The 13,372-nt window shown below is 44.3% G+C and overlaps 1 protein-coding gene across 1 annotated transcript in view; it reads right to left on the minus strand.

The window, feature by feature from the left end:
* The window catches only part of LOC141975811 (complement receptor type 1-like), a 72,640-nt gene that overhangs the window by 56,976 nt on the left and 2,292 nt on the right, over positions 1-13,372 (minus strand). Inside the window, exons 2-4 of the mRNA XM_074936473.1 lie at positions 7,076-9,476; positions 3,448-3,562; positions 281-440 (exon numbers count right to left, since the gene is read on the minus strand). Of these exons, the coding sequence (XP_074792574.1) occupies positions 281-368 (88 nt within the window). The 5' untranslated portion in view covers positions 369-440; positions 3,448-3,562; positions 7,076-9,476. The remainder of the gene's footprint in view (positions 1-280; positions 441-3,447; positions 3,563-7,075; positions 9,477-13,372) is intronic.

The raw sequence follows: 13,372 nt of genomic DNA on the forward strand, positions 1-13,372 counted from the left end.
TAAATGATGCACAAGGTGGTGGGTGTGGAAAAAACATCAAGCCCTAAGGGCATTGGGAAGACAGATTCTGGTCTCTTGCGAGACTGCTGATAAACTTCTAGTGGAATTTTAGACTGTCCAAGGCCCAGAAGCGCAGAGGCAGCAAGAAAAATGATCTGAGGAAAACAACAAAGTTATATGAACCTCCAAAAAGAGGTTCCTCACATGGAGATTTCACTGGATGCTCAGGCTGGTTCTTATTTTACCCAGATGGATTTGCCGGATACTCATGTTTACTCACTGTGTACAGCAACAACGAATGCAGCAGCAAGTAACAGTGGAATGGTGGCTATGTAAGAACGTGGTTTTCCAAGGCTTAGAGATTCCATCTTTCTTTATGTCACGTTCTCTTCTTGCAGACCTAACAAGGATGTTAGTACATCACTTTCCAGACTAAAGATCTGTAAAAATATGGGGATGGAGGGGAGTAAAGTGTTTCATTTACATTTAGGATGGACATACATTGTAAGCTCCTTGGGGCAGGGACCATCTCTTTGGCCTGTGTTTGTACAGTGGCTAGCCCCTAGGGTCCTGGTCTATGACTGTGGCTCCTAGGAGCTCGGTCATACAAGTAACAATAAACAGAATATAATACCTAGCTCCCGCATAGTGCTGTTCATCAGTAGATCTCAAAGCACTTTACAACAGATGTCAGTGAGCCATGCCCTCAGCAGGTGTAGACTGGGGTCATTCGAAGCCGGTGGAGCCACCCTGATTTACACCTGCTGAGGGTCTAGCCTAGGCTATTAAAAACAGAAGCAAGGTGGGGAAAGTTGAGAGCTGGGGTGAAGTCAAACATCCCTACAATAAGAAAACAAGGGTTTGACGGAAAATTTCACATAATTCCTACAGGCTTTAATCAGACACATTTCTTTGCCTTTTTTGAGGTCATGGTTTTTCTTTAAATGAAAAATAAAATCCCAATAAATAGGAAGTTATTTCATTTTTTGATCTACTGAAACCTACCTCACATCTCACTTTCCCAGGGCACATTCACAGCACGGTAAACAGAAATGTCTGAGTCTTGGCACACTTCCGGGTTCAACAACACACCCTGCATTAACCTCGTAAGTTATGTGATTAACATGGCTCAAGCCAACCTCCAATTCTCAAGTCCTAATACTTCTAATAATGGAGGGCAGGGTGGTTTAAAGGAGACAACAGCGGCCTGGGACTCAAGAGATTTGGGTTCTATCCCTGGCTGTGCTACTGGCCTGTTGCGACAAACACAGGCAAGTAACGTCACCACTCCGTGCCTCAGTTTCCCCATCTGTACCCATTGACAGAAACAGTCATGAATAGATAAAGGACAAACCATCAAAGCCATTTGTTTCCGTCAGTTGTGACAGATATTGCAATTGCATGAATTATCTTTGGGGACCACATATTGTTCATTTTATGAATGGGTTGTGCATCACTCTGGGCCAGGGATTGTCTGCAACTTTGGTGTGGCGGAAGGTGACAACAGCTCCTCCAGGAACCAAAGATAATGTGTGTGGGGGGGAGGGTGATTAAGGTGAATCACTCAGGATGCGAACACCTCCCTGGGGAGCTTCATATATAGTAGGTCAAACTGGATATTCCACAGACAAAGAAAGTGGTAAAAAGGCTGAGTTGAAACTAACTCACGTGGCCTCCTTTCGATTCAGCAAATGGACACAGGACCCTCTGTCCAAGGCGGGGCCTCAACCCTTATGAAAGGGTTGGAAGGACTTTATCTTACTCGGGTCCCACAAGACTGATGGACCTCTGGATACTTTTAGCATACGTATAGGAACTTTTATTTATTTTTGTATGTTTACTCTGTAGTTCTTTTACCCTAAGAACAAATGCATTTGGCTTTGTGATGACTGGTTGGTAGCTGGTACAGACTGTAGTAGCCCCTGGGAAAAGGTTAATTACAGGAAATCTCTCAAGGTGCAGAGGGACAGCAAGCCTAAACTCCTCGCCAGGAGGGAGAGAGATGCAGGTCTTCACCCAAGAGAGGTGATGGCAGGGAGCCTGAAACCGTAAGATGGTGCCCGTGAGGAAAACCAGGAGAGCGAGTGTCAAAAGGGCAGTTAACTCTGAAACTGCAACACCACAGTGTCTCACCCCTGGACGGGGCCAATGAAGCACTCAAACTAGATGAGCGAGAGCATGAACACTAGCTATGTCTCATTGGTCTCTTATTGGGGATTAATGGAAAGGCTTATGTTAATTTCCACTCCTCTATTAAACAATTAAATTAGCTAGCTACATATAACCATTGTACAACATGTAGCTGATATTTGCAGTAGCAAAATAAGGTAAAACATAACTGAAATAAGGATTCAGAGTTAAGAATGACTGCAAATTGTTTTATAAGAATGAGACTCACTGTGTTTTATTGTAACTCTTCAGACCCTTTTTGTCCTTTGCAAAAAGTTATTTGACTCCTCAGTTAACAACTGAGCTTTCCGCATGATACAAGGTAACAAATTCACTGCCCAAAGCACAGACCTGTCCCCAAAATACATGCCAACTGCTTATCAGTTTGTCAGGCTCTCTTTAAAAACTTCGTTATTGCCAGGACATTGGCACTTTCCAGCCAGGCAGCCAAATTAATGCCCACAGGGACATAAGTTGATCTGCACTTTCCAGAGAATTTATATAGTCCTCTAAGTCCATTAGAGTAGTCTGACAGAAAAAAAAATTGCTCTATTTGTAAATCTCTATGGAACAAACCCTACCATAACTGGGCAGGTAAAGCTCCCAGTGGAGTCAGCACAACTGCTGTGCAATACATTATACCCATATGTACGTACAGCCGTGTGAAAAATATGTAAACAGAGTCAACTGGAGTTTTGAACAAGTCAGTAGTGATTGGGGTGAAAAATCTCAAAAGTGCCTGAGTCCCATTTTCAAAAGTGCCTGAGGCATTTATGGGCTTGAACCTGCTCCCCTGGAAGTCAATGGCAAAACTCCTATTGATTTTAATGGTTCAGGATCAGACCCTAAGTGCCTGAGTCACGGTTGAAAATGACGTTTAGTCCCTTGGGAGCCTTTGAAAAAAATCTTACCCCATGACTGCAAAATGTGTCCCATATAGACAACAGCAAGAGACTCTTGTTAAAGTTATTAGCTTCCAGCCAATACTTCTTTTTAAACATCACCTAGAGTCACTTTCTCTGTCTCGCCCCCTTAAACCTAATACTTCTTGCTGTTGTTCTGCTTTGCTAGCCCGCCCCTTCCCCCCCCCCCCACTAGGTCTGGCTTTGTTTACTAATATATCTGTGCACATGGGCATATTTGCTAGAATAGATTATATTGAGGTTTAATAAATTGTTCTGGATTTCCTGCTTCCCCCCCCCCCCAACTCATTTCCCCTGGGCTTCTCTCAGAGCCATGTTGCCTTAAGTAGCTGGGTTGCAATCACAGTCAACTTACCTGAAGGGTTGTCAGCAGGCGGCAGAGTGCGCTCAGGTCTATTTGGTTACTGAAGGATGAAATGGTATCTCTGACTTTTCCCGTCTAGCCTGTCCTGCACCCAGGGATCACCATGCTAAACAAGAAGTTAGCACAATATGCTTACACATACAGAAACGCTGAGATATGGTGAAATTGAGATGAGGTTTCAATCTGGGGCAATAGGGGCGGGGGGGGGGGGAAGAGTGGTGCACCAGCTTATCTATAAATGATTAACTCCTCCTCTAAAACGACAAGGAAGCAAATCATTCAAGCTGCAATCAAATGTTAGATAATTCATTTCACTGCAAGCAGATGTCGAAATTGTTTACTTACTGCGCTAATCTGCCAACTCTTTACTGAAAATGACATGAATAAAGAGTTCTCCGGAATTTGGTTGAATAGTTCATTGTTCCAAGAGCAAAGACTAGTGGACACGCCAGCTGGGATATAACTACTGTACTACAAAGGACTATCTATTTTGCATTTATGACGGGGATCGTTTCAGTGGAAAACCCACAACGGTTTGTGTATATCATATGAGTAGATGCCTCCTGACCCTGACGCTATTTTATGATGGAGGTTTTTCAATAGTTTCTCCAAGTGTCTCTGACTTATTCAAAAATGATACAGGCTGGAATTTTCAAAGGAGCTCAGGGGAAATGGACCCCCAAATCTCACTGAATTTCAGTGGGAGTTGAGCACGTCCCTCCCTTTGGCCCTTCTGAAAATACCAGCCACGCTGTCCACAATGTCAAATGCTGTACTTTGTCTCCTGAATCAACTGTGTGATGCTGTTGCAAAAAAAGGCAAACAACATTTTGGGGTGTGTTAACAGGAGTTTGCTATGTAAGACAGAGGAGGGAATTGTTCCACTCTCCTCGGGGCTGGTGAGCACTGCTGGAGCCTCAGCTGGAGTACTTGGTCCCGTTTTGGGCACCACACTTTAAGAAAAAAGAAAAGGAGTACTTGTGGCACCTTAGAGACTAACCAATCTAAGATGCCACAAGTACTCCTTTTCTTTTTGCGAATACAGACTAACACGGCTGCTACTCTGAAACCTGACACTTTAAGAAAGAAGTGAACAAATTAGAAAAAGAGTCCAGAGGAGAGCAACAAAAAAAAGAGAGGTTTAGAAAACATGAACTGTGAGGGAAAGTTGAAAGAATGGGACATGTTTGGAGGAGAGAAGAGACGGCTGGGGGGTGGGGGAGGGCATGAGATCAGTCTTCAAATATGTAAAAGGTTGCTATAAAGAGGACAATCTATTGTCCACTGAGGGTAGGACAAGAAGAAATTGACTTAGTTTACAGCAACAGAAAAATTAGGTTAGATATTAGGAAAAGCAATTATTGGAACAGATTACTAAGCGAGGTTGGGGAATCCCTGTCATGGGAGGCTTTTAAGAATTTATTAGGCACACCCCTGTCAGGGATGATTCAGGTATACTTAATCCTGCCTCAGCACGGGGGAGGGGTGGACTAAGTGGCCTTTTAAAGTGCCTCCTAGCCCCCACACTTCTCTGATTCTGGGTCAAATCCCGGAGTCCTGACTCGATTCCGTACTTGGGGCAAATGCTCACTGACGTCCATGGGTGTTTTGACTGAGTAACGTCTTCAGCATTTGGCGCTTCTGTGCCTCTTTCTTCCTCCTCAGACTGGTTTCACTTTGGGTATGGTTGAGTTTTTAAATGGGCAGCTTATTTTCTTACCCTTTCAATCCTGGCATCTTAAGACAACATAAGAATTGTCAAAACTGAATAACCAATAGCCCTGGATCCTGTCTCCAGCAAGGAAGCAGTTTATTCAGCCAATGCTAGGTTAACCAGAAGACAATAACCCATCCACAGTGCAACGTTACACCACAGGGGCTGAGGATTCACCTTCTTGGTTGTGTTCTTTGCTTCCGCTGGTCTGGAGAACCTGTTAAAATACGCATGTGCAATGGTCTAGTTATTACTTAGTCCTGTCTTGAGTGCAGGGGACTGGACTAGATGACCTACTGAGAAGCGTAGGACTGGAAGGGACCTATGATTCTATGCTGGTGTCTGCTTGTTCCTTTCACTGCTACTTAAGAAAAGGGTTAGAACACGCAACTACCGTCAGCATTTACATTGCAGGGCTTGGACTGACCACTAGGTCACCTGGTTCCACACTGGAACTATATGTCACTGATGATGAAGAGTTATTACCAGAGGATGGCTGTTGGGGAAGCCTGGCTGAATGGAGTTGTGGGTGTCATTCTAGTTCCCAGTGGACCGGGATCACCATTATACAAACAAAATTCGAACTGGTACTAACTGACTCCCCTTTTCCCCCAGTTTGTCAGTCTCAGCCAAGATGTTAAAGACAGAACAGGCCTTGGAGACAGAACAACGCCCCTGCCCCTACAGATGGTCCTTGCAAAGAAGAAGGGTTGAAGCACCTTGGGGCAGTGTTGAAGAAGTTTGCTCTGCAGCTGCCCACGCTGCTCCTATCTTATCTAGTGCCTTTCCCTGGCACCAAATTCACATGAAAATTTAAAAAGGAGACAAACCAAACCAACAAGTGGGGCAAGTCGTTTATTTAGGTCTCTTTTGCATACATCAGTTGGTTGCCTTGCCTTCCCTCCAGCTGGAATTTTAGCTTTTCCAAGCGGAGTTTCTCCATTTCCATCACAGATTTAGTTTCAATCCAGTTCATCCCACATGACAGGGGCTCTGCCATCTTACGCACATCCTCGCAGACAGCAGCATACAGGCTTTGACTTTTCCAAGAGACACGCAACAGAAGGCACATCACTAAGCTAGAGAGAACTCAGACTTGATTGTGCTTTTAAATTTGATCGAAGTGCCAAAAAGCCTCGAGCAGGTTTTAACCCATGACCTCTGACTCTAAGCGCATGAGCCTCTATTGCCAAAGCTGAAAGACCAGATCCATTAATCCAGAGAGTACAGCAGACCCATGAGCCTCTACTTGACATCTACCAATGGGGGTGGGGCGTGGACAAAGAACCACATTGTGTTGGTTAGTTAGTTGGAGAGTATGTTAGTACACACTCTCCTGAGCCAGGGAAGTGGCTCCCGTGAAGCAGAGGTTCGCAGCCATTCAAATTCCCATATGGGCCATCACATTACAAGTTGCAGCCTACGTGGGGAATTGAACTACTGTGAACCACGGACCTGTATGGTGCACAAACACAGCAATTTGCTACACCAATGCAATTATGCTGGAGCAAAAGTCCTACTATTCACACAATGCACTAGGGAAAAATAGGGCTTGTACAAGTGCAATTTACCAGGGAGGGTCATGCTGGTGCAAGTTTCATCTCATACCGGTGCAGCACAACTCCACGGGAAGTTTCCATTGGTGTAGCTACCTCGATATAGATCCTTGAATGCAAATAAACCTATTTGCACAGCATCATGCAGTTGATTCAGGGCCTCAGGTCATGCCAATAATGTGGAATTTTCAACCCAAAGTTAAAAACTTTTCTTTTGTTGTTTCCCCCCCGCCCAATCTGGGATGAGGGAGGTGTGGCAGCATCAGAATTTGCTGCTTATCTCCTCCCCTCTCTTATATGCTTACTAGGCAGTTGATAACTCCAGGGCACAGACATTGTTGCCTCTTACCACAGCTGTAGCAATAGTCTGTGTTATTTTCTCTGTTACTAATGCTTCACTTTCTTCTTCTTTGTCTGGTTCCGACTCTCTGGAACTCACAGCTGGAAGGACCATGTACAGTTTTGACAGAAATTAAACAATGTTTCAGAAACATGAATTAAGTCTCGCAACACCCCTGTGGCAAATATTAATCAGACCCTTTCACAGAATGGGAGAACTGAAGCGCAGAGAAATGAAGTGACTTGCCCAAGGGCACCCAGTGAGTCTACAGTGGAACTGGGAATAGAAGATTTCAAATCCTGATTTAAAAATCTACCCTTTATCTTTCACAAAACTATTCTTCCTCCCATCCAACCTACAGACACAGATACAAAGGAGGCCCAAGTGTATACAGTGTTACAGGTACAACTCAGGTGCTGTGGTGGATTGGGCATCTGGATCGTGCCTCAGGTGCAGCTTTGGTCACCTCCTCTCAAGAGACCCTGAAGAAAGAGGACTGTGCAAGGGTATACAATTGAATAATGGCCTACAGCCATGGTTTCCCAAAGTGACTCTGAATGCCCAACTTGTGAAACGTTAAAAGGGGCCTGGTTTGGTTTGGCTTTTATTCAGAGGGAAGGTGCACAATATTTTTGGAAAATTAGACTCCTCCAAGACATCTCCAGTTGGACCTCTAAAAACACCAGTCACTATTTAAACTCTTGCCTAGTGATTCTGCTTGGGTAATAAGTGTCACAGGATCAGGCCTAGCCCTTCAAAAGGCTAAACTTACCTGGATGTGACTCTCAAAAAAACAAAGAGGGAGGGAGAAATGGTGAGTTACCTTTACAGATGGGTGGAGGTGCATGCCACTCCTGGGAAGACGTACAATAAAGGTTTTTTTCTCCAGAAAGACGGTAACCATCGGCACAAGTGTATGTGACTTGTTTTCCCTCATCAGCTCCCCAACTAGACGCAATGCTGTTGTCAACCTTAGGACTATCTGCGCAACTTTCATCTTAAAAAGAAAAACAAAACCCAGCACAACTGGAACACAATCAGGAAGTTCTTATTCCCCTGTGTGGAGACAGAAGAGATTGTTGGCAAAAAAAAAAAAAAAAAAAAAAAAATCACTTCCTGCAAGAAGGAACACGCCCCTTTACTGTGCAATATTAGCATAGGATCTGTGCTGTAGAAAAGTAATTCTGCAGTGCTGATCAGGTTTATTTCGCACGTGGGAATAACTCTAGGCTTTGCAGAAGCAGCCACGCCAAAGGACAGGCTGCCAAGGACTTATTGCTGAGGTTAGAATGGCTGCTCACTTTATCATCCATATCTAACCACTAGCCCTGGCACTTCTATATGCAATCCAGTTACACTGCAGAGTGACTGGAGATCTCTCTTGTCTACATAATTGGATTTCTCAACTCGTATACTGGGGCAGCTGGAGCACAGATCTCTGAGCGCAGGGGCCACTAGCCATTTGAGGGTTCTTGTGCCTATCAAAACGATGAGCTTAGCTCTGGTTATAGTGAGTTGCACTTTTTTTTTTTTTTTTTTTTTTTAAAGCCTGCCACCGTGGGAGCGGTTCCTTTATAGTCAGTTAAGTGCTCTTGCAAGGTGGTGGGTTGGGGACTGAACTCCTCTTCATTCAAAGAACAGAAAAGGCACAGACAGCAGCACTGCAGGCTTACCAGACCCTCACTCCTTAGGTGCTGCATCCTAACCTAAAAAGACCTACTCCAAGAGGCAAGATAGGATTTCACTGGCCTCTGTGCTTAGCTACTTCCTGTACCAAAGCCAACCAGAACTCATTATGGTGGTTACTATGGTATGGTCAGCTGTCCACTGAGAACTAGCCAGAGGCAACCAGATCATTTCACTCTGACCAACTATTAGATGGTAACTACTCTGGGACCAGAGCTGGATTTCAACCAACCACCTATAGAGGAAAAAGCTCCCTGTCCCATTACAAAATCCCTGCGCCACATTTACACAATCAATTTTTTTTTAGACCTCAAAATAAGAGCTAGGTCCTGTTTATTTGGCGATTGGAAGGTTCAGACTGGGGTTCTTGTTTTTTCTCACTCCTTTGCTCATCATATCCATTGTGCAGGAACATTTAGCAAACAAGACAAAAGACAAAGTTTGTAATAGGGTTTGAAACATCAAAAAAAGTTAGTAAGTTTGAGCTCCCTGAAAGCTTCTTTACAGAGCCCCTCACTGTCAGTCCCATCTTCTGTATTACAGTTTTCTTCTGCATTTCTGGTATTACTCAGAAAGTAGATTTAATGGACTTACCGAACAGAATAGGAAGCCAGGTGGCCAGAATGAAAAACTTTAGCCGTATCTTCATCTTTTAATTCTCTTCTTGTCCCAAAGGCTGGATTCCCAGCGTATCACACAGCAGAAGAAAAAGATCCTGTCAGATCTAGAAACAGGAGACAAAACCAGGAGCAACATTCCAGTGAAAGAAGCAGAGTTTAATAAAAGCTTCCTGGAAATGGGGTATAAAACACAGGTTAACATATCCTTCTCCCATATCTTCTGAGAAAATCTTCTTACAAATTGCAGTTCATGCTAATGGAGATATTTAGGTACAGAAACAAAGCAAACTAGGAGCAAAAGAGCCCAGTAGCAAATGCTTAAAGAAATCGGGGGAAAATAATTTTAAGTGGAATTGATTAAATTTTTTTACCTGAGCCCAGGTTAAAAAAAAAAAAGAGCAGTGAGTCTGCATTAGTTTTCACTTTGTAGAATACCTTTTTGCATATTGGCTTATTTTGCTTAGCAAGTGTGGGCAAGCTCAGAGACTCCACTTTGCACAATAGAGGCATTGACCTCAGTCAATATTTAATCACTTGTTCATTACAGGAATCAGGTTCATGTCAAGCACAAACCACAGGTCTTCCCCTCAATTTTCAGACAGCACAGAAGATAAACAGCTGAAAAATTATTTTGTGCGGCATGTCACCTCTTGGGAGTCTGTCCGACAGACAATAGCCTCTGTGCACCTACTGTAGGGCCCAGTAGCAGGGAATAAGCTAGGTTCCATAAACACCTAGACAAACATGTCCCCACTTTGGCAGGCACTGAGCATCATGCAGCTTCCTTAACCCACAGCTCTGCTTCAGGCACTTATACAGCAGCTGGTGCGGGGAGGGTGGGAGGTCCGAGGGAAGGGTAGAAGGCAGGCAAATTGTCCCATTTCTTGTATCGGAGGGGTGGCCGTGTTAGTCTGTATCCACAAAAACAACGAGGAGTCTGGTGGCACCTTAAAGACTAACAGATTTATTTGGGCGAAAGCTTTTGTGGGTAAAAACCCCACTTCTTCAGATGCATCTAAAGAAGTGGTTTCAGAGTAGCAGCCATGTTAACTCCTTTTCTTTTTCTAAACATGTGTGTGTGTGTGTGTGTGTGTGGGGGGGGGGTTACCCACGAAAGCTTACGCCCAAATAAATCTGTTAGTCTTCAAGGTGCCACCGGACTCCTCGTTGTCCCATTACTTAGAGCTCAACGCTTCCCAGCCAGGGAACTAGTGTTTCTCCCTGGCTCTTTACATATTTGTCTGCAGTTTGGAGTACCTTTTCTTGGATGTTATAATGGACTGTTTACTCCAGTCTACAGCTTCAAGACCAGTGCACAGCTGCCACCTTGCCATTTCTCCAGGAATTTCACAAGTCGCTGCAGCCGGGCAGCTACCGGACATCAGGGGACTTAAGAGAGTTCCCTAAAGATCCCCTTTCGCTTTACTTAAGATTTACTGTGTAGCTAACACCATGAGGCAGGAGGTCAAGTACACCTAGGATCTGTGCTCTCACTATGCAGGGAGGTAGCTATACATCCTGGGGGTACAATGCCAAGTCACTCCTTCTACCAAAGAAGTTCGCCTGTGCAATGCTGCTTAACTTTCTTAACCCTTCCAAATCAAACACAGAATGACATCCACAAACACGCCCACACAAGTCTTCCCAGTCTATCCCACTGCTAGAACAGCTCAGTTGAAAGTTTATTTATTTTTAGTTAATTTTTAAAATGTAAAACACACCTTGATATAAATACTCAAGGTCAGATTTTACATTTGAAAGAAAAATATTTTTCAAAACCATTATTAGAAAACCCCCACTGACCTTCCCTCCAAGCCAACAATCTACCAGCCCACCAGCACCCTCACTCAGATGCTGGGAGGAAATCTGAGCCTTGGCTTGTGTGTGAAAATTAAATAGACTTGGGTTGTCAAACTAATGGGGAAAGTGAATTTCTGAGTCAAAGAACCCTCCACTGAGAGCTCCTGGCTGCCAGCTGCAGATGTTCAAATCTTGGGACTCACAGTGTTGTTAACTCTCATGATTTTATCGTGAGCCTTGTGATACTGGTTGTTCTTCTTAAAGTCCCCTCTCCTGAAATCATGTGATTATATGAGACTCTAGGCTTTCCTAAAAAACAGTTTATAATCCTTTAGCTGTAGAGAAAAGCTTGAAAATGTGAACCCTAAATGCTTGAACACCAGAATGCAAGTAAAAAGATCCCACTGTTAATTATTTTTTAAATTATGATTTTAAGCCAATTATCATTTTTTGGGAATTATTGTAGTGAGGGTAAAAGGTGTGGATGCAATAACTACTTAATGTCATTCTCAAACCTTACCATTAACTGATCCACTTTGCATGGACCAGCCTTGTCTCCTTTATACATTTTAACCGTTACTCTCTTAATGGTTTCCACAAACTTTATATATTCACAGACATTATTATGGTGTTATGAAGCCTGCATAGAACACAAACCCCAAACTGTCAATGGAAGCTTTGCCCACTACTGCAAATACTGGAGGGAAAAATCACAGGGGAAACCATTTGTTTTTAGAGACCCTTTATTATAAACAAGGGTCAGAGGGGTAGCTGTGTTCGTCTGGATCTGTAAAAGCGGCAAAGAGTCCTGTGGCACCTTATAGACGAACAGATGTATTGGAGCATAAGCTTTCGTGGGTGAATACCCACTTCTTCAGATGCATGTGGTGGAAATTTCCAGAGGCAGGTATAAATATGCAAGCAAGAATCCGGCTAGGATAACGAAGTTAGTTCAATCAGGGAGGATGAGGCCCTCTTCTAGCAGTTGAGGTGTGCACACCAAGGGAGGAGACACTGCTTTTGTAGTTGGCGAGCCATTCACAGTCTTTGTTTAATCCTGAGCTGACAGTGTCAAATTTGCAAATGAACTGAAGCTCAGCAGTTTCTCTTTGAAGTCTGGTCCTGAAGTTTTTTTGCTGCAGGATGGCTACCTTTAAATCTGCTATTGTGTGTCCAGGGAGGTTGAAGTGTTCTCCTACAGGTTTTTGTATACTGCCATTCCTAATATCTGATTTGTGTCCATTTATCCTTTTACATAGGGACCGTCCAGTTTGGCCGATGTACACAGCAGAGGGGCATTGCTGGCACATGATGGCGTATATTACATTGGTGGACGTGCAGGTGAATGAACCAGTGATGCTGTGGCTGATCTGGTTAGGTCCTGTGATGGTGTCGCTGGTGTAGATATGTGGGCAGAGTTGGCATCGAGGTTTGTTGCATGGATTGGTTCCTGAGTTAGAGTTACTATGGTGCGGTGTGTAGTTGCTGGGGAGAATATGCTTCAGGTTGGTGGGTTGTCTGTGGGCGAGGACTGGTCTGCCTCCCAAGGCCTGTGAAAGTGAGGGATCGTTGTCCAGGATGGGTTGTAGATCACTGATGATGATGCGTTGGAGAGGTTTTAGCTGAGGACTGTATGTGATGGCCAGTGGAGTTCTGTTGGTTTCTTTCTTGGGCTTGTCTTGCAACGGGAGGCTTCTGGGTACACGTCTGGCTCTGTTGATCTGTTTCCTTATTTCCTTGTGCGGGTACCGTAGTTTTGAGAATGCTTGGTGAAGATCTTGTAGGTGTTGGTCTCTGCTTGAGGGGTTGGAGCAAGCACTGGCATGAAAACGGTGTTTGCTGCTTGTATCTGTTTTCTGACAGGCTTACACTGCAAAATTTAACTTTCACCACTAACAAACTTGTTCCTTAGGAACGTACCGAGGCTAGATTCAGCTCTGTTACATCGGTGTGGAGTAACTCAACTGGCTCAACTGACAATGGAGTTACCTCAGATTGACATTGGTGTAACCAGCATGTTATGGTCCCCACTCGGGGTTTGGTTGGGAAGTGTTGCCTAGTGGTCATGGCCACAACCCCGGACTGCCAAGGGGGCTGTGGGGAGGGAAGCCCGGGCCCTCCCACTCTACCGGACTCCAACCCAGGACCCTTTGGGCTACCAGTAACCTGGCAACCAAGGCTACTTGTAGCTGTCCTCCCT

Source organism: Natator depressus, chromosome 21 (genome assembly GCF_965152275.1).
Source record: "Natator depressus isolate rNatDep1 chromosome 21, rNatDep2.hap1, whole genome shotgun sequence".
In the NCBI taxonomy this organism is placed as follows: Eukaryota; Metazoa; Chordata; order Testudines; family Cheloniidae; genus Natator; species Natator depressus.